The sequence below is a fragment of the Mauremys mutica genome, chromosome 5 (genome assembly GCF_020497125.1).
Source record: "Mauremys mutica isolate MM-2020 ecotype Southern chromosome 5, ASM2049712v1, whole genome shotgun sequence".
NCBI lineage: Eukaryota > Metazoa > Chordata > Testudines > Geoemydidae > Mauremys > Mauremys mutica.
The window spans coordinates 142,091,320-142,109,340 of NC_059076.1; the positions used below are offsets into that span (position 1 = coordinate 142,091,320).

The following is an 18,021-nucleotide window of genomic DNA, read 5'->3' on the forward strand; positions in this document are numbered from 1 at the left end:
TAGAAAGTGGACCTCCCGTGTAGATTGGTCCAGGCTGGGGTTGATGGTGGGGTGGAAGCTGTTGAAATCGTGGTGGAATTTTTCCAGAGTCTCCTTCCCATGGGTCCAGATGATGAAGATGTCGTCAATGTAGCGTAGGTACAGAAGGGACGTGAGTGGATGGGAGCTGAGGAAGCGTTGTTCCAGGTTAGCCATAAAAATGTTGCCATATTGTGGGGACATGCGGGTCCCCATAGTGGTGCCACTGATCTGGAGATATATATTGTCACCAAATTTGAAATAGTTGTGTGTGAGGATAAAGTCACAGAGCTCAGCAACAAATTGTTCTGTGTCATCATCAGGGATACTGTTCCTGACAGCTTGTATTTCATCTGTGTGTGGGATGTTTGTGTAGAGCGCCTCCACATCCATGGTGGCTAGGATGGTGTTTTCTGGGAGATCACCGATGCATTGTAGTTTTCTCAGGAAATCAGTGGTGTCATGGAGATAGCTGGGAGTGCTGGTGGCATAGGGTCTGAGTAGAGAGTCCACATATCCGGACAGTCTTTCAGTGAGAGTGCCAGTGCCAGAGATGATGGGGTGTCCAGGATTTCCAGGTTTGTGGATCTTGGGTAGCAGGTAGAATAACCCCGGTCGGGGCTCTAAGGGTGTGTTGATTTGTTCCGGTGTTAATGTAGGGAGTGTCCTGAGTAGATGGTGCAGTTTCTTAGTATATTCCTCAGTGGGATCTGAGGAAGGTGGCCTGTAGAATTTGGTATTGGAGAGTTGTCTGGCAGCCTCCTTCCGGTAGACTCCTGAGGGTCACAATGACAGTCTGGACCTATGCATAGAATGCTTCTGCCGACATGCACAGGCAGAAATTGTGGAAAACCAACATTGCTTGCCTCATAACCTAAGTCGTGCAGAACGCAATGCCATCCACAGCCTCAGAAATAACCCTGACATTATAATCAAAGAGGGTAATAACGGAGGTGCTGTTGTCATCATGAACAGATCTGACTACCAGAAGTCAAGAAAATCATTATTTATTGGGTGATTGTGAAACAATAACTCCACCATCCAAGGAAATATTCAGTGACAGACCTGGAAACATACAAATTACAGAGCCAGCCACACTGAGCGGCATAAGGGCAGCTCTCTCTGCTACAGCCAGAAATATCACAGCAAGACAAAGCATCCCTGCGATGCACATCCCATGCGGCCCCCTCCAGTGCACAGGGCTCCTCATCGGCAGGTGGCTGGAAAACATGCTCCATAGCTTGGAAATTAAGGGGCTTTCTGAGGTGCTGGGACCTGCATGTCACAGCCCAGCCTATCCATGGGCCTGCTTACAAATCCACCGGAAAGGCTGAGTGCACTTGTAATCATTCCACAAATTCTGCTTTCTTGGCTGGGTGTGAACACAGTCTTCTCCACCATCTGTCTCCGGATTGTAATTGTTTGGCTCATTCTCCGCCCAGAACCTACGGATCAGAGTGTTAATGTCTCAGGGGAGAACCACAGCCAATTCCCGAGCTCAGTTCTGCTCTGTGGACTCTGTTGTTGGCAGGGGACCAAGACACCCAGCAGTGACGCTGTGAAGCGATTCACCCTCCGGCCACCCCTCAGAGTTCTCCACAGCTCTTGTGGCCATGGTAACGAAGGGCTTCTGACGGCCGGGGGTAGCACCTGCCCTGCGCCTGACAGGCCAGCAAAGAGCCAAAGTCAGTGTGTGGCTCCAAATGCTGAGCAGCAGCAACTCCGATTTCAGTGCCCAGAACCAGAGCAGGTGGCACAGCACGTCCCAGGCACCCCCGGGATGGGAACGCAGGAACGGGAAGAGAGGGCAGCGGGGGTCAGGCATTAACTTCTCCCTGGCCCTGCTTATGGGCCTCGCCCACAGCCCCCTGAGGTCACTGCACCGACTGCAGCTGGCTCCGGCCATGCCCCCGGCCCCACAGCCTCCCCGTGCCCAGCCTGACCGAGGGGAGAGCGCAGCGCACTCCCAAGGAGAGCGGGAACCTGCCGCTCACTCCAGACTCCCCTGGCTGCACTGAGTCGACTTGGGGCCAGATCCTCAGCTGGTGTAAATCCCTGTGGTTCATTCCAGTCAATGCTGAGTTACCCCAGGGGAGGCTCTGGCCCTGGGTCTCAGTGGGCACTGAACACACACTCCGTGTTGAGGCTCCTGCTCTAAGCAAAGGGGCATTAGCAGAAATTCCTGAGAGGATTCATTGCTGTCATGGCAGCGCCCGGGGGCCTCCCTCAGGATCGGGCCCACTGTGCCGGGTGCTGCATAGACACCAGGGGCCGCACAGACGCTGCCCGAAAGAGCTTGTGACCAAACGTGTAATAAATAATCACGTCTCTCAAGCTTTACTCACCCCCTGCTTGCGTCTGCTCTGTATTCTGTGCCATCCGCCCAGCGCCAGCTGTCTTCTGTCTCCCGGTCGGTGAGTCCAATCCAGTGAGCTTCTCCCTGGGTCTCGTTGGAGAGAAACTCCTGCACAACACAGTTTGCAGCATGTGCAGGTCACCCAAGAGAGGCTGCAGGATGCAGCCGCAGCTGCCTGGGCTGAACAGATTTTGGGGGAGAGGAAAGGGCGTCTGGTGGTGTGAGCAGGGCACTGGGCAGCGGGAGACGTGGTGTCCTGCCCCCAACGCTGACAGTGAGTAGCTGGGAGACCCTGAGGGAGCCCTGGAGCAGCTCTGTGTCTGTGTCTGCATCTGTATCTGCCTGGGGCTAACAGCAGGGACCTGTCTCAGAACACTCCCCCCACGGCCCCCTCAGAGCTGGGCTGCGGCAGGTACTGACGGGCACCTCAGAGTTCACACCAGCCCCCTGCCCTTGCAGGAGGCAAAGCTCAGAGCAGAGGACTGGGTGCAAAGTCTGGCCCTGCCGGAGGGTGGGATTTTCCTCCTCCAAAACTGCTGCAGAGGCCTGGGGTGAGGGCTGCAGTGGGCACGTGGGGAGAGAGGATTCTCTGAGAGGTGCATGCCCCCTTGCACACAATCCTTCCAGATACAGGCTTCTAGATTGTCCAGCTGGAGCTCAGACCTGGGGAGAGGGATCAAAGGGGCCCTCACTGGGAAAGGCCATTGGGTTTGCAGGAAATGCTACGTTCGAAGTAGTGAAAATCAGAAATGAGCCTGACTCCAAATCTCCCCACCTCCCCCTGGCACCCCAGATCCTTGCTCTGTTCCTCTGCCCATCTCTGCTTTTAAACTGATGGGTGAATGCCCTGAGTCAGGTACTAAGGCTTCGCATCCTCTCCGATAGTTCACCAAAAGGCACATCACAGAATTGGAACCTCAGCTGCCCCCTCCCACCTCCTTCTGGTATGAAACAAGGCACTGACCCATTATCCAAGCCCCTAGGAGCTTCCTGCGCTCACCTGTTCCGCCTGGGAAGAGACAGAGGTCAGGTGTAATTTCCTATTTACACAGAACTGTTCGGCCTCGTCCCACGACTTTTTTCCTTGTGAAAAGTAATAGAAGTTCCCACCGTAAAACCTCCAGCGTCCGGAGAACAATTTCAGCACGTCACCTAGGAGCAGGCACTGAGGTGAGACACCCGGGCTAAAGTCACAGGGACACAAGCAGGGAGCTCAGGGTTTCTAGTGCTGCATTTCCCCTTCCCTTCAGCTGCCCCCAGCCCAGGGAGCTTCTGAATCCTGATTCTCCAGCATCACAATAAGTAACTTTTGTGGCCACGTGATGGATGCCAAAGAGCGCTGCAGAAAGCAGACACCACGGGGTCACTCCCCCAGCAGTGAAATGCAGCTGCATCTGGGCTGGAGCATGGGTGCTGGTCCCAGTGCAGAGCAGCACGGCTGTAACGGGAAAGGGGAGACTTACTGTTCAGCTGAGCTGGCAGGGGGAGTTCAGGATGGGGAATGTAGCTGCCCAAGGTGGAAGATCACCTGGTTTTGCATCAACAATTTTCATTGATCATAAGTGGTGAAGGTCTCGGGTCTTTGCACTTTGGCACCTCCCCCAACACCCTGCCGGGGGCGCTGGCTCAGGGATGGTTCTGAAAGGTAACGCCCCATACGCTGAAATGCCAGGGTCACTTTCTGCCTGTGACCTGACTGGTTTGGAGCATCTAAGAAGAAGTGACAGCTGGGTGCTCCCATTAGGCTAACGAGGACTAGGGTGTAATTTAACTCCACACCGATCACCATGGTGTGGACCTAGGTGCAGCCACAGGTCATCTTTAATGGAAGAGAACTCGGTGCTGGAGAAAGTTCCTGCGTTGTCAGCCTGGGAGCCTGAAATCCTCCGTTCATCCTCAGCACCAGCAGAAACGGCACCAGCCAGCACTGCAGCTAGTACTTACTGCAGCGACCTTGCACTGCTGCTCGCGCTGCACTGATGTCCAGCCGGATCTGGATTTCTCCATATGCTGCACTGACGTTACCCAGCTGGGCTTTCAGCAGCCGGACTCCTGCCTGTGCTTCATCCAATAGCTGCAGACCTAGAAGAAAGTCACAGCGACGTCAGTGGAGATGCAGAACACTTGATTATCAGCACGTGCAGTAGAGAAGCACCTGCAGGCCCCTGTGTGCCAGGCGCTGTACGGATAGGAGGGGACAGTCCCTGCTCTCAACAGCTCACAGTCAAAATAGACGCGAGGTGGGAGAAATAAAGGATGATTTTCCTGCAGGGGAACTTAGGTGCAGGGAGAGGTGCCCAAGATCACACAGGAAGTTTGCAGCAGAGCTGGGAATTGACCCCAGCTCTCCTGAATTCTAGCCCTGTCCCCCCAATCTCCCCAGCCACCTCTTCCCAATCGCTCCCCCCTTGTGAGCTGTGAGCGGGTCCCCTGCAGCATGGGGCAGAGCTGGGGCTGCAAGAACATCCATGGCCCCGAGCCCTGGCCCTGGGCTCCAGGCCGGGATTTTGAACAGCCCAGCGTTCAGGCGAGTTCTGTGCCGGGGTTTAGTTCAGGCCCATTTTCTGACTGGACGCTGAATAACCTGATCCATGGACGGGTTTGTATGTGCAGCCCTGTGCCAGACAGACAGACAGCTGTGAGACGTGGCCACAAGGGGGCGCTCTGCCTCCAGCAATGGGACTGTGGCAGGTACCCAAATTATTGGTGCTGCATAGGGAGGGCTCAGGGACTGGGGGGCAAATGGAGACCCACGAGTGCAGCTCCACTGACGTCCTGCATTACACCAGGGTCTGAATTCGGCCCTGTGTGTCTCATGAGCCGCATCCGTCTTTCCCGCCAATGCAACCCTGACAATACAGGGGCCAAGGCGAAAACTATGGAGCGAAGGGAGCAACAGTGAAAGGACGGAAGATGGTGACCACTAGGCATCCTGCGCAGGAGCATGGGGCGGATGCAGCCAGCCTGCCACTGCCAGGAAGGGAGCTAGGAGGGAGCCTGGAGCAGCCACCCGTCCCTGGGAACAGAGCCTCCGCTGGCAGAGGAAGGTGCAGAGCAGCAGCTCGTTAGATGGGGGATGGGCCCTTCTGGCAGGGAAGTCTATGGAGAGGAGCAGGAGGATGCCAGGCACCCACCATCCCTGTAGGCAGGAGAATGCTCATCTTCCAGGCCAGGTGAGGGGAACTGACCCTGATGCCTAAGACCCTCGTCCTGCGACTTACTGTCTGAACCCTTTGCTGACGCGTCCGAGGCGTTGTCAGGCTGCAGAGAGACTTGGAGCTTCTGCACCGCTTCTTCAACCGCTTGCAGCTTGCTCTGTGCCCGGAGATCTAGAAATCACACGTCTGCAGGTCAGTGACCGAACCGAACTGTGGCTGGAGACCAGCCACGCGCAGAGAAGGAACATGCTCCGAGCGCGAGGCTGTTCTCTATGTCGTCTTTTATTTTAATCTTGGACAGCTTCCCTCCCGAGGAGGGAAACCGGCACAGCCAAGGCCCCGTTCAGGGCTCTCTCCTGGTGTATGTCACAGAGCAGGGACCTGGAGCGGCCGGCTTCAGCCTCATGAGACGCGGCTCCCTCCTGCTCCTCGCCCTGGCCTGGCTGCCAGGGAGACTGTCCGAATGTGCTGGGGGAGGCGTGGCGGGAGAAGGACAGAGCCCCCCGCAGGTAACTCTGGCAGGGCAGGGAGTGCATGGTGGCCGTGGGCTGGGCACGGGGGTCGCTGGGCAGAGGAGACACGTGGGGCGGTCACGTATCCTCCCCTTTATATCGTGGCCCCCCAGCACGGGGAGGCACCAGTCGTCTTTGCCACTCACTGCTCCTAAGGAACAGGGGCTTGTCTCCCCTCTCCTCCAAGAGCTCTCCACTCCAGCTCCCTGCTTTCAGCTCTGTTCGCTGGCTCCAGGGCAGGGACTCTTTGGCAGAGCAGGGAAATAAACCCAGCAGTCTGAGCCACAGACAAGCGCCCGAACCACTGGGCCGTCCGGTCTCTCCGTAGGGCATTTCAATGGTGCCATGAGGACGCCTGGGTCTGAGGCTCGTGCTGGTGATATGTGGTCAGGAACGGACCCAGCGTGACCCTCAGGGCGCAGGTTGAGCATGTGGGGCTGCCACATGTGATCTGAAGTCCTGAGGTGATGCTCAGGCAGGATGAAGTTCACCCAGACCATCCCTGACAGGTGGTTGTCTAACCTGTCCTTAAAAACCTCCCGTGATGGGGATTCCACAGCCTCCCCTGGTGACCTGTGCCAGTGCTGGGCCATCATTAGACTTAGAAAGTTTGTGCCAGTATCAAACCAGCAGGGCAAGATCTTACAGCTCCATTCGAACTCCCTGGAGCAGGAGATTTATTTGGAGGGACAGACTGGAAACGTGGTTGATATTCTGCTGAAATATGTTCCCCCGCCCTCCCCCCCCCCGCCAGTCGAGCCAGCTGGCCTGTATGGAAGTTGGCAAACGTTGGGCTTGGAGCTGCAGTTGAACTTACATAGAAGCGTCACAGCAAGGAGGGACGTGGCCAGGGCCAGACCCAGGAGGAGAAGGACAGCAGTGACGATGCCCCCTGCCCTGTGCCGCCAAGGGACCAATGTCTTGGGAGGGTTTCCTTGAAGGAGAAGAAGAAACGTATCCATGGAAAGTTACAGCTCAAATACCACTGACCGAGGAAACTCCACCCCCAATTCCAATACCTGCTCAGCCTCCTAGTCCCTGACTGTGGTTAACAGCAACAGCGGAATGAGGCCAAATAAGGTCAGAACCGACCGGAACTCGAATGTGAAAGCGACCCTCCCTAAATCAGGAGTGACTCTAGTGCCAGGCAGGTGTCCTGTGAGAGAGATCTGGGAGCAGGATTTCCCCGCTGCCTAAGCATTTCTTGAGAGGGACGTTTAGGGCTTGTGAAGTCCAGGCCGAAAGGAGTATTTCTAAGTGCGGAAAGGAACCTGAAACAACTTATGAAATATGAACTCAACGAGGCAGTGAAATGAGGGGAAATGATTCTTTGCAGGAGAAAAGTGGGGCTGACAGCAGCAGTGTGCTCAGAAGGGCCTTTCTACAGCATCCCTGTCTGATAACCCATCCCCAGGATGCTGGGCTCCTCCCTGCAAGGCAGCCAAGGGGCGAATCACAGGGCAAAGTCCGAAGACTGTGTCTCCCCTGCACATTAAAGGGAGAAGACGAGAGCTGCATTCGAGCCAGGATCTATGTGTAGACAGAAGTAAGTGTGCTCGGTGTGCCCTGGATTTGGTCTCCCCAAGGTGAACGGCAGCTGCTTGGAGACACAAGACTGTCAGATTCTCCTCTCCCTGAAAGTCTCAGCCTGCCGCACCCCCTCCCTGTCTGATCTGGGCCTCAGCCATTAGCTCAGGCCGCTCCCCCATGGCTTCTCTCACGCTAACCAAAGGGTGAAGCTGCCTCTCACTAATGTACTGCAGCCTTTCCTGAAACAGATTCTGGGAGGAGCTTCTCTGTCACTGAGCGCACACTACATTTTTCCTTATCTGTTCATAGAATCACAGAATATCAGGGTTGGAAGGGACCTCAGGAGGTATCTAGTCCAACCCCCTGCTCAAAGCAGGACCAATTCCAAACTAAATCATCCCAGCCAGGGCTTTGTCAAGCCTGACCTTAAAAACCTCTAAGGAAGGCGATTCCACCACCTCCCTAGGGAACCCATTCCAGTGCTTCACCACCCTCCTAGTGAAATAGTGTTTCCTAATATCCAACCTAAACCTCCCCCACTGCAACTTGAGACCATTGCTCCTTGTTCTGTCATCTGCCACCACTGAGAACAGTCTAGGTCCATCTGTGATGAAGTGGAACTACAAAAAACAGCCACCCCAAAAGCAGAACTATGTGGCCTCAAAAAAAAAAATGCCCAGCCCTGGTGCAGGCCCTTGGAAAGCTGCAGCTGTATCATTTTGTTCAGCGCTTTACTGTGTATACTGACCACTCTCCTCCGACGTGGCGGCATCAAATGCAAGGGGCTGAGGCCAAGCTGCTGGGAACAGACACACCTGTTCAGAGGGTGGCCACGGTCAAGCTGGGGGCTGTTAACCAAGAGAGCCCAAATTGCAGCCCTCCAAACTGGAGCTCTGGGAAAAGACCCAATCCCAGTTTAAACCCCAGGGGTATCGGGGTGGCAAAAGGGCCCGGGATGCATGAACCTTCCCACATGCAGCCTGCAAGCGCCATCAAGCACAACAGACCCACGGGAGGGGGTGACACTGGACTGTCCTGGTGTAACTCACCCCAAGGAATGGGAGAGATGCTGGGGCACCCATGGAAGCGTTGCTGGGTTCAAACTTCCCCAGGTCACTGGCTAAAGTGACCTCGCTCAGTTCGGTCTCGAAGAGGGGAGAGATGTGACAAAATGGGGCTGTTCTTAATGTTTCCTCTGAATACTGTGTGGGTGCCTCAGTTTCTAACCGGACACTCTGTCACCTAGCAACTAAACCTCTGTTTTACTGGCTGGCTCAGAGTCACGTCTAACTGAAAAGTGGGGGTGTGTGCAGGACCCTCTGGCTTCCCCAGAACCCTGCTGTCACAGAGTGTGGGGGAGTCCGGGCCCGGTACCCCCGGCTTCCTGCAATTCACCATGACTCTCAGCCAGCCAGTAAAGCAGAAGGTTTATTTAGACAACAGGAACAGAGTCCAAAACAGGTCTTGCCGGTACAGACAACAGGACTCCCTGTAGTTAGGTCCATCTGTGGGCCCCAGGGAGGCCACAGCCCCGTTGGGAAGCCCAAGCCCCGTCGGGGCTCCCCTCCATTTCCCAGCCAGCTCCCAAACTGAAACTCCCCCCAGCCTCTCACTCAGCCTCCCCCCGGCTCCTCCCCCAGCCTCTGTCCTTTGTCCAGTGTCCAGGGCAGAGGTGTCAGCTGGCCTCCAACTCCCCTCCTGGGGTCTCAGGTATCTCCCTTCCCCAGTGCAGCCAGTCCCAGCACAACTCCCCTGCAACCTTCCCAGGTCAATACTCCCCTCTCAGCATTCACATCACACAGCCGGAACATTCCCACTTCCTCACACCTGCCTGGGCAGACTTGCGTGGGAAGCGCACAAAGGGGCATATGCTACATGCTCCCAGAAGAGACCCAGGAGGTGAAGCCGTGTGAGCTTCTTGCCCTGCAGACAGTCTGCTCCATGGGAGAGGAGGCTCCCCAAAGTCCTGACTGGCTTTGTGGGGAGCAGTTCCAGAGCATCACCCGGGGACTCCGTGACACCGTCCTCTTTGGAACCCCCTTTCAGGGAGTTGAAGGCTGCTATCAAATCCCCCCTCACTCTTTTCTTCTGCAGACTAAACAATCCCAGTTCCCTCAGCCTCTCCTCGTAAGTCATGTGCTTCAGCCCCCTAATCATTTTTGTTGCCCTCCGCTGGACTCTTTCCAATTTTTCCACATCCTTCTTGTAGTGTGGGGCCCAAAACTGGACACAGTACTCCAGATGAGGCCTCACCAATGTCTAATAGAGGGGAATGATCACATCCCTCGATCTGCTGGCAATGCCCCTACTTATACAGCCCAAAATGCCGTTAGCCTTCTTGGCAACAAGTGCACACTGCTGACTCATATCCAGCTTTTCCTTTGTCGCAGCAGGGAGCCTAGCTGAGCTCGGTGCGGAGCTGCAGCTGCCTACTGAACCTCATATCCTCACCCGCACCCTCCACTTCCATCAGCCCCATCTCCCTGCCTGTCTCCTGACCCTTCCGGGCATCTTTCATGTGTTCAAATCCAGAACAGCTTCCACATGGCATCTGGATTGCACTGAAACCAAAGGGGATAAATAGGCCCTTGTTCAGCTGATACCTGTACAACCAAACATGAGAACGGCCAGACTGGGTCAGACCAAATGTCCATCTAGACCAGTGCCAGGTGCCCCAGAGGGAATGAACAGAACAAGGCAATTATCGAGTGATCCATTTCCAGTCGCCCATTCCCAGCTTCTGGCAAAGAGGTTAAGGACACCATCCCTGCCCATCCTGGCTAACAGCCATTGATGGACCTATCGGCCATGAACTTATCTAGTTCTTCTTTGAACTCAGTTATGGTCTTGGCCTTCACAATATCCTCTGGCAAGGAGTTCCACAGGTTGACTGTGCATTTTGTGAAGAAATACTTCTTTTTGTTTGTTTTAAACCTGCTGTCTATTAATTTCACTTGGTGGCCCCTAGTTCTTTTGTTATGTGAAGGAGTAAAGAACACTTCCGTATGTACTTTCTCCACACCAGTCATGATTTTAAAGATCTCAGGCGTATCCCCCCTTAGTCGTTTTCCAATTTCAATATATATTTTTGAGATGGGGCGGCCACATCTGCACGCAGTATTCAAGATGTGGGCGTACTATTGATTTATATAGAGGCAATATGATATTTTCTGTCCCTTTCTTAATGATGCCGAACATTCTGTTCGCTTTTTTGAAGCAGCTGCACATTGAGTGGATGTTTTCAGAGAACTGTCCACAATGACTCCAAGATCCCTCTCTTGAGTGGAAACAGCTAATTCAGACCCCATCGTGTTATAAGTACAGTTGGGATTATGTTTTCCAATGTGCGTTACTTTGCATTTATCAACATTGAATTTCATCTGCCATTTTGTTTCCCAGTCACCCAGCCAAAGTACTGAGAGGGGCCCCTTGTGCTGGGAGCTTTAGGAAAACAGCCTGGTCCTTATCTCAGCACTTTCAACTCCATTTGCTCCTTGTCCTTGGAGGAACAGGTTCCCTCCCCGTCCCCGAGCCCTGGGGAAAACCCTTCTCTGCTAACACAGCTACATCTCCCTGCCCCTGCTCACGGTTAGACGCGTGTGCTCGGGCAGGGAAGGGGCAGAGGGTAAGGAAAGGAGGTGTCACTGTGAAATGGGGGGATGAGAGGGAGCTGGTCCCCAGAGATGGGGGCTGTGAGGATTCGACCCTGGTGATCTCCTCCTGGGAGAGGCTGATGGTGGCAGTGAGCTGGGGAGGGGGAGCCTGGCTGGCTTTTATGGCCAGCCCATGGCACTGCGCTGCCCGGCAGGAGGCTGGGATGCCGTGCAGGGACTCCCATCTCTCCCCCTGTGCCCTTCTCCCGTTGGGGACTGGCAGGGGAGAGAACGCACTGGGAAGCACTGACCGAGCACCCTCGCCCACTGCCCATGGTGCTGTCTGGCCAGCACAAGGCTGAGCTCTGGGGACGTGGTCAGTGGAGCAAGCGATCGCTACCCAGGACGCTCTGCAGAGACCACAAAGCCAAGGAGAGGCCAGCGGGAGTCCAGGGTCTGGTGCAGCCTCTTGTGTTTACCTTTTGGGTGGGGAGCAGCTTCCGTCATCGGCATGTTCTCATAGATATCCTCATCCGCCATTGTCCTGCCTTCGCGCTGAGCCGAGCCCCTGATCACTGGCCTGTGGGTCCTTTCAGCAGCCTGCTGGGTTAGAGCCTCCCTCTGACAGCAGCCCTGGTCCAGAAATAGAAATCGGATGTGATGCCTGGTGGTTGGATGAGGGAAGAAGGGGTAATGGGAGGTGTGGAGATGAGAGATGGTTGGACGGGAGAGGGAGGCGGAGAGGGGAAGGCATGGAGGGGAGAGACGGGTGGATGGGGGAAGGAGGCGTGAGGGAGGAGGAAGACAGCGCTCTGTCGGCAGCGCCTGGCCATAGGTGCTGGATCTAGGGGGGCTGCCGCACCCCCTGGCTGGAGGCGGTTTCCATCACATGCAGGGTTACAGTTCGGTTCAGTGGCTCTCAGCACCCCACTGTTCACATTGTTCCAGCCCCCTGGGCCCAGCCTTTCATGGCCCCCTCTTGCGGGTGGGGCTCTGGCCAGAGCGTAAAGGCATCATCCCCGTGCGCGGCGCGTGCGATTGGCTGTCGGAGGGCGTGCAGCGGAGGGACTGGGCCTGGGACAGCCTGGGCCCTCTCCCCTCCTGGGATACCCCCAGCTCCGCCCCAGCCATGGCATCCTGCTCTGTGTCCTGGGCCCGCTTGTGTTGTGGGGCCTCCAGCAGGATCCCGCTGAAGCACGGTGAGGGGCAGTCTGGGGGCAGTGTGGGGCCAGGCCTGTGTCCTGCTCCTTGCCTCCGGACCACGTCCCCTCCCCCCCTGACCGTGGCGCCCTGGGCAGTCACCCACATCGCCCGCCCCGAAGGCCGGCCCTATCCTATGGGCATCCACGACTGTCCAAATCTGCATCTTTTTCCTATGTGTGACCATCCACGGGTGGGAGTTCTGCTGTCCAAAGAGACAGACCCTGCTCACTGCTCCGGCGGTAACATGGGATGAGAGGGGGCACGTGTGGAATCAAAGGTTAGTGTGTTACACAAGCACTCCTGGTGAGTACGAGCAGCACTGGTACAAGCAGCCAAGAGGGCACATGCCCAGCGATACACAAACATTGGTGGCTGAACGCCGACATGACTTTGTAGCGCAGACACGGCCTCGGTCGCCATCTCTGGGGCTGTACAGGAGGTTTCCAGGAAGGACAAGCAGCCTTGCAGGCTTTTTCCTCTCCACTGATGTCTCCCAGTTTGTCGAGTTTTGCTGGGAAACTTCGCCCTCCAGCTCCCTAGGTGAGACCAGTCCCCACATGGTCAGCTCTGCTCTGGCTGCTAGTCCAGGGCTGCTGCCTGCTGGGGGTGTGTCTGGGCGCTGGGCTAGGAGACGACAGTTTGGATGTTAGTGTAGTTGTATAACCTGCACCTTGAGCCCTGCACCCCTTTGTGGGGAGGGGAAATCCTGGGACCGATGCAGCCTGACTCCTGCCTGAGGAGGATCCCGGCCAGCAGAGACCAGCCCCTCTGCAGTGACCGAGGGGTCTAGAGTCAGCTCTGACCCTGAGGATCATTCATGGAGTTTGTGAGGGCACCAGGGAATTTGTTTTGGGGACCCTCTACTCCCTGAACTGTGTCCCCAAGCCAGGGAGTGACGGTTTGGGGATTTTATAACCTGCTGCTTATTAAACCTGTGGAAGGACTTACCACCTCCTCCCACTTGTGAGTCCTTTGGGTTGTACTGAACCCAGCCAGCCACACGGCTAAACCACTGCAGAGACGATCTTGTGGTCATAGATCATCAAAGGCCCCAACAAAGTACGGTACCGATGGGACACTGATCTTACATTTCATACATCAGGTCCCGTGACGTGACTGGGGAAAGTCACGGGTATTAGCAGTGTTTTACCCTGTTATGGTATGTTTGTCTCCTGTTTAATACAATTACTGTGTTGAATACATTGTATGTGTTTGTGTTGTTTCTTGGGAGTCTCCAACGATCTGGCAAGTAAGTGGGAGTTCCCCTGTGGTAAGAATTTTCCGCCCAAGCTGCCCTGGTGACCCTGCCAGGAAGGAGCGAGGGGGGGTGGAGGCACCGCCAAATAAATTCATAGGGAAAACTAGAGAAGATTCACCCTGCTGAGGGGGTGGCGGGATCCAGGAGAACCCAGATCTGTCCATCAACTCCTGTAAGCCAACTGGCATTAAAGAAGGTGACCAGGTGGAGCGGGGGCGCTACATGGGAATTGCTGCTGGCCGAACGGGGCTTTTGGCTGGTGTTTGCTGAGGAGATTCTGAGGTGCTGGGTGGGGACGGAGAGGCCGCCATTCTCCTCAGGCCCTGGAGAGTCCAGAGGGGGGACACATACATTTGGTGCCCCCCACACACACAGAAACTGGGACATGATCAGTGTGAGGTCAGAGGGGAATGCTCGGAAGGTGTGGCCCAAACTCCACACGTGAGTGCTGTGTTGTTACCTTGCACTGAAATACATGTAACAGCAACAGCACCGGGAGTCTCTGTAAGGAACCCCACAGATTTACTGCCGAACCGCGCTGCTGAGGGGACTGAACAGTGTCCCGCATACTGTCTGCGAGGGGCTGTGTGTGTGTTAAACGTTCGCTCACTAAGAAATTGTCTGCGACTCTCTGAGCTGACTGGCAGCTGTCGTTAACCCCTACAGGCAGGGGCTGGTACCGTAGCTCTGAGCTTCAATTCTGTGCAAAACGTTTCTATTTTGAAGCCCTGTAAAGACAGAGCTCAGGCCTGCGCTTCAGCAGGGAGTTGTGCTGAGGGGGAGGGAAGTGGGTGTCACAGTTACACATAATTCTGCCTCCGCCTCCCCCAGCCCATTGCATCTCTGTGCCCTGCTGCAGCATCGCCACTGGTCCAGCCCGGCCTGACTCCTGGCAGCGGCTTCCCCCTCCCCTGCCAGGTGGGTGCTATTGGGGCGGGCTGGCCCTTTTAGGGGATTTGGGCTCAGCCCCATCAGTGTGCAGTTAGCCCCCACCCCAGTGATGGTTTGGGACACTGGCTGGATCAGACATCACGTGATGGTAGCCTGGGGTAGGGGCAGGGCTGCTTGTAAAATGGAGCCTGCTGTCTCACAGAGGGGAGACAAGGGGCTCGGAAAGATATAGGGGGCTGGTGGGAGAGGCCCAGAGCTTTGCAAGGGGCTCATAGAGCTCCCTCACTCAGGGAGAGCTGGTGCCTGGTGCCCTGATAGACGGGGAAAGGGCAGAAAGAGACTTGTGGAGGATCCAGACGGGATCCTGGGAGCACCTTCCCCCACACCAGCAAGAGGGAAAGGCCTGGCTGGAGCTACCTGAGTGAGTACTGTCACCTCCTGTGACTTGCATGCGAGGCCTCTGTTAATGCAACCTAAAACTTCATTTGCTTTTTCTACAACAGCATCGCATTGCTGACTCATGTTGAGGTTGGGATCCACCAACCCAGATCCTTCTCAGCAGTGCTGCTGCCAAACCAGTTTCTCCCCATTCTGTATTTGTGCATTTGGTTGTCCTTCCCTATGTGCAGCACCTTACGTTTGTCTTTGTTGAATTTCATGTTGTTGTCTATAGCCCAGTTCTCCAACTTAGCAAGTTCCCTCTGAATTTTAGCTTTATCCTCCAAAGTGTTGCAACCCTTCCCTCCTAGCCTTGTGTCACCTGCAGACTCGATCCGTGTGCTCTCCATACCTACACTCAGTGTACGGGGAGATTTTGGCAAACCAGTGAAGTGCCTGAAACCACTATAGCTTAGTGCTAAAAGCAGGCTGTAAAGTGGCCATGCAGCAGGCTTAGCTTGACCAAGGAAGGAGGGGATGGGGGTTTGGGTGCCACAGAAAGGGCAGCTTGACCCCATGTCCTTCCTGATAAGAACTGTGTTGAAGTTGCTGATGCATGCATTTTAGAGGAGCAGGATGTGCCCTCAAGAATGTGTCTGACAGGTTCTCAAGGCTGCAAACGCTGGGAAAACCCCCCACCTGATTAATCAATAATCAGAAGGAAGCCTCTTGCTGGGCCATTGAAATTGCTTGCTGAACAAGTTTTCTTTAAGGGACATGTCATTGTGTTATAAATAAGTGGGAAAACTTTGAGGTAGGGGGACCCTTCAGGACTGGTCTCTCCCTCGGGATGCATCTTATGTTCCCCACCGGCAGACGGGCTGCCGCTGTGCCACTTGAGAGCCACACTCAGCCAGGAGAAGGGGAAGAAATTCTGGATCCTTTGTGTTTTTGTTGTTATTTTTTTTTGTTTTTGGTAACAAAATAGCAGATAAGAGCTGTAGTAAAAGAAATAAGGAAAAAAGACAGTGCCTCTCTGGAGCAACAGCAGGGGTGAGGTGAACACAAAAAAAGAAGAAGCAACATTAGAAACACTGAGCCTTAAGGTGGCTCTGAGTAATCAGATTGTACTTTGATGAAGGTACATGAAAACTCTGTGAGCACAAAAGAAACAGTTACACCTTATGTAAAAGTTGATATGGCTAATATAATGTTATAGAAGTAAAACTATGAAAGGAAGGTGCATTTTTTCCCAGGAAATGTGCAGTGTATGTTGTAGAAGGGGTAAAAGAAATGCAAACAAAACATGCTACTTAATTAAAATCCTATTAGAGCTCTAAAGGGAGCCACAATAGGTTGTGTTTTCTTTTTCAGCTGGCTGGGTGTTCTGGAAACAGCAGTTGAAAGTGAAAAGAAATCAAAACTCGGGTGGAAGTTGATTTTGTCCCTTTTAACACACGGTCTCTGAGCTGCTGATGGCTTTGGAGGCAAAAGCAAGCCAGAAAGCGTCTGTGTTAATGCGAATTACCTAACTGATAGAGGAAAGAGAGAACTGCCCATAAATGGCACCACAAAGGAGCTGCAGATAATGAATATGCCTGGTCAGCAAACAAACTACCTGAAACCAAAAGGCTCAAATTATGATCCTCCAGAGGAAGATGGAAAACGAAGTCAAACCTAAAAATATGAGAGGGACAGGTTAACCCCAAGTAGGAAAAAATATCCTTTTTCTGTGTGTATGCAGTGCTGAAATCTGAAGACAGGTACGAAAGGGGTCTGCTTATATGCATGACACCCCTACCTTTGAATTCACCAAAACCCCAAGGATATAATTACATTAAAAAGCCTATGCAAAGATTTCAAGAGAACATTGTACACACTGGCCTCAAAAACAGATTGTCTAAATAAAAGGCATGGTATAGCAAGATACTTTTAATAGACTTGATCTTAATATTAAACATTGGGATAAATTTAATGTTAATAAGTACCCCTGTAACAATGTAGAGTGTGTATGATTTTTGGAAAAACCTTTAAGGTCATATGGTAATGATGCTTCTCAGCTATTACCTGTGAATACACTTAAAGCTTAGCACAGCAGAGAAATATTGCAAACTTGGTCTGCTGTATAAGAAGGCAAACCGAGGTTCACCACCTCATGAATGTAATGACTGAAGAAGGATTCCTCGTTGTTTTTGCTGATACAGACTAACACGGCTACCACTCTGGAACCTGTCACCATGCAAGGCACTGAATTCAGCCGTATGAAGTGGAAATCCATCAACTTCATGAAAAAACTCGTGCAGATACAGACAGACATCATCTTCCTTTCCAAACGCAAAGAAATGGACATAATACCAAAGGACTGAAGGTAAAGAATCCATTACAATCAACATACCACGCAGACTATGGTGAGAGATTGTGCCACACTCTCAAAGAAACTGCGGAACCACCTGATCAACATCCTATACAGCAAACCAGAGAGGATCAAGAATGAACTCTTATCTCCTTAGACTGACCTCACCCTTGGTAAAGTAACCCCCATCCTGTCATGTGTTTACACCTGCTCCTCAATTTTTCACTTCATGCATCTGAGGGAGTGGGCTCTAGCCCACAAAAACTTATGCCCAAATAAAAGTGTTAGTCTCTAAGGTGCCACAAGGACGCCTCCTTGTTTATGCTGATACAGACTAACACGGCTGCCACTCTGAAACCTATAATTCCCCCTAAACCGTTAAAAGGTAGGAGCCATTGAAACCTGGCCTGCCTATAGAACAAAACCACAGGAACGTATGGGGGTAATTCCTCTTTGTTGCCAGCAATCAGCAAGGATATTTGTAAAAGGAAGTAGGATGACTATGAGTAGGCAATGTGATGTGGCCGTTAAAAAAGCTAATGCGGTCTTGGGATGCATTAGGCGAGTTATTTCTAGTAGGGATAAGGAGGTGCTAGTCCCATTATATAAGGTGATGGTAAGACCTCATTTGGAGTATTGTGTGCAGTTTTGGTCTCCCATGTTTAAGAAGGATGAATTCAAACTGGAACGGGTACAAAGAAGGGCCACTAGAATGATCCGAGGAATGGAAAGCCTGTCGTATGAAAGGAGACTTGAGGAGCTCGGTTAGTT

General features: G+C 53.5%; 1 protein-coding gene across 1 annotated transcript in view; it reads right to left on the minus strand.

Moving 5' to 3' along the window:
* Nucleotides 1-1,054: 1,054 nt before the first annotated feature.
* The window catches only part of LOC123371092 (C-type lectin domain family 4 member F-like), an 83,173-nt gene continuing 66,206 nt past the window's right edge, over nucleotides 1,055-18,021 (minus strand). Inside the window, exon 7 of the mRNA XM_045018288.1 lies at nucleotides 1,055-1,463. Within this exon, the coding sequence (XP_044874223.1) occupies nucleotides 1,313-1,463 (151 nt within the window). The 3' untranslated portion in view covers nucleotides 1,055-1,312. The remainder of the gene's footprint in view (nucleotides 1,464-18,021) is intronic.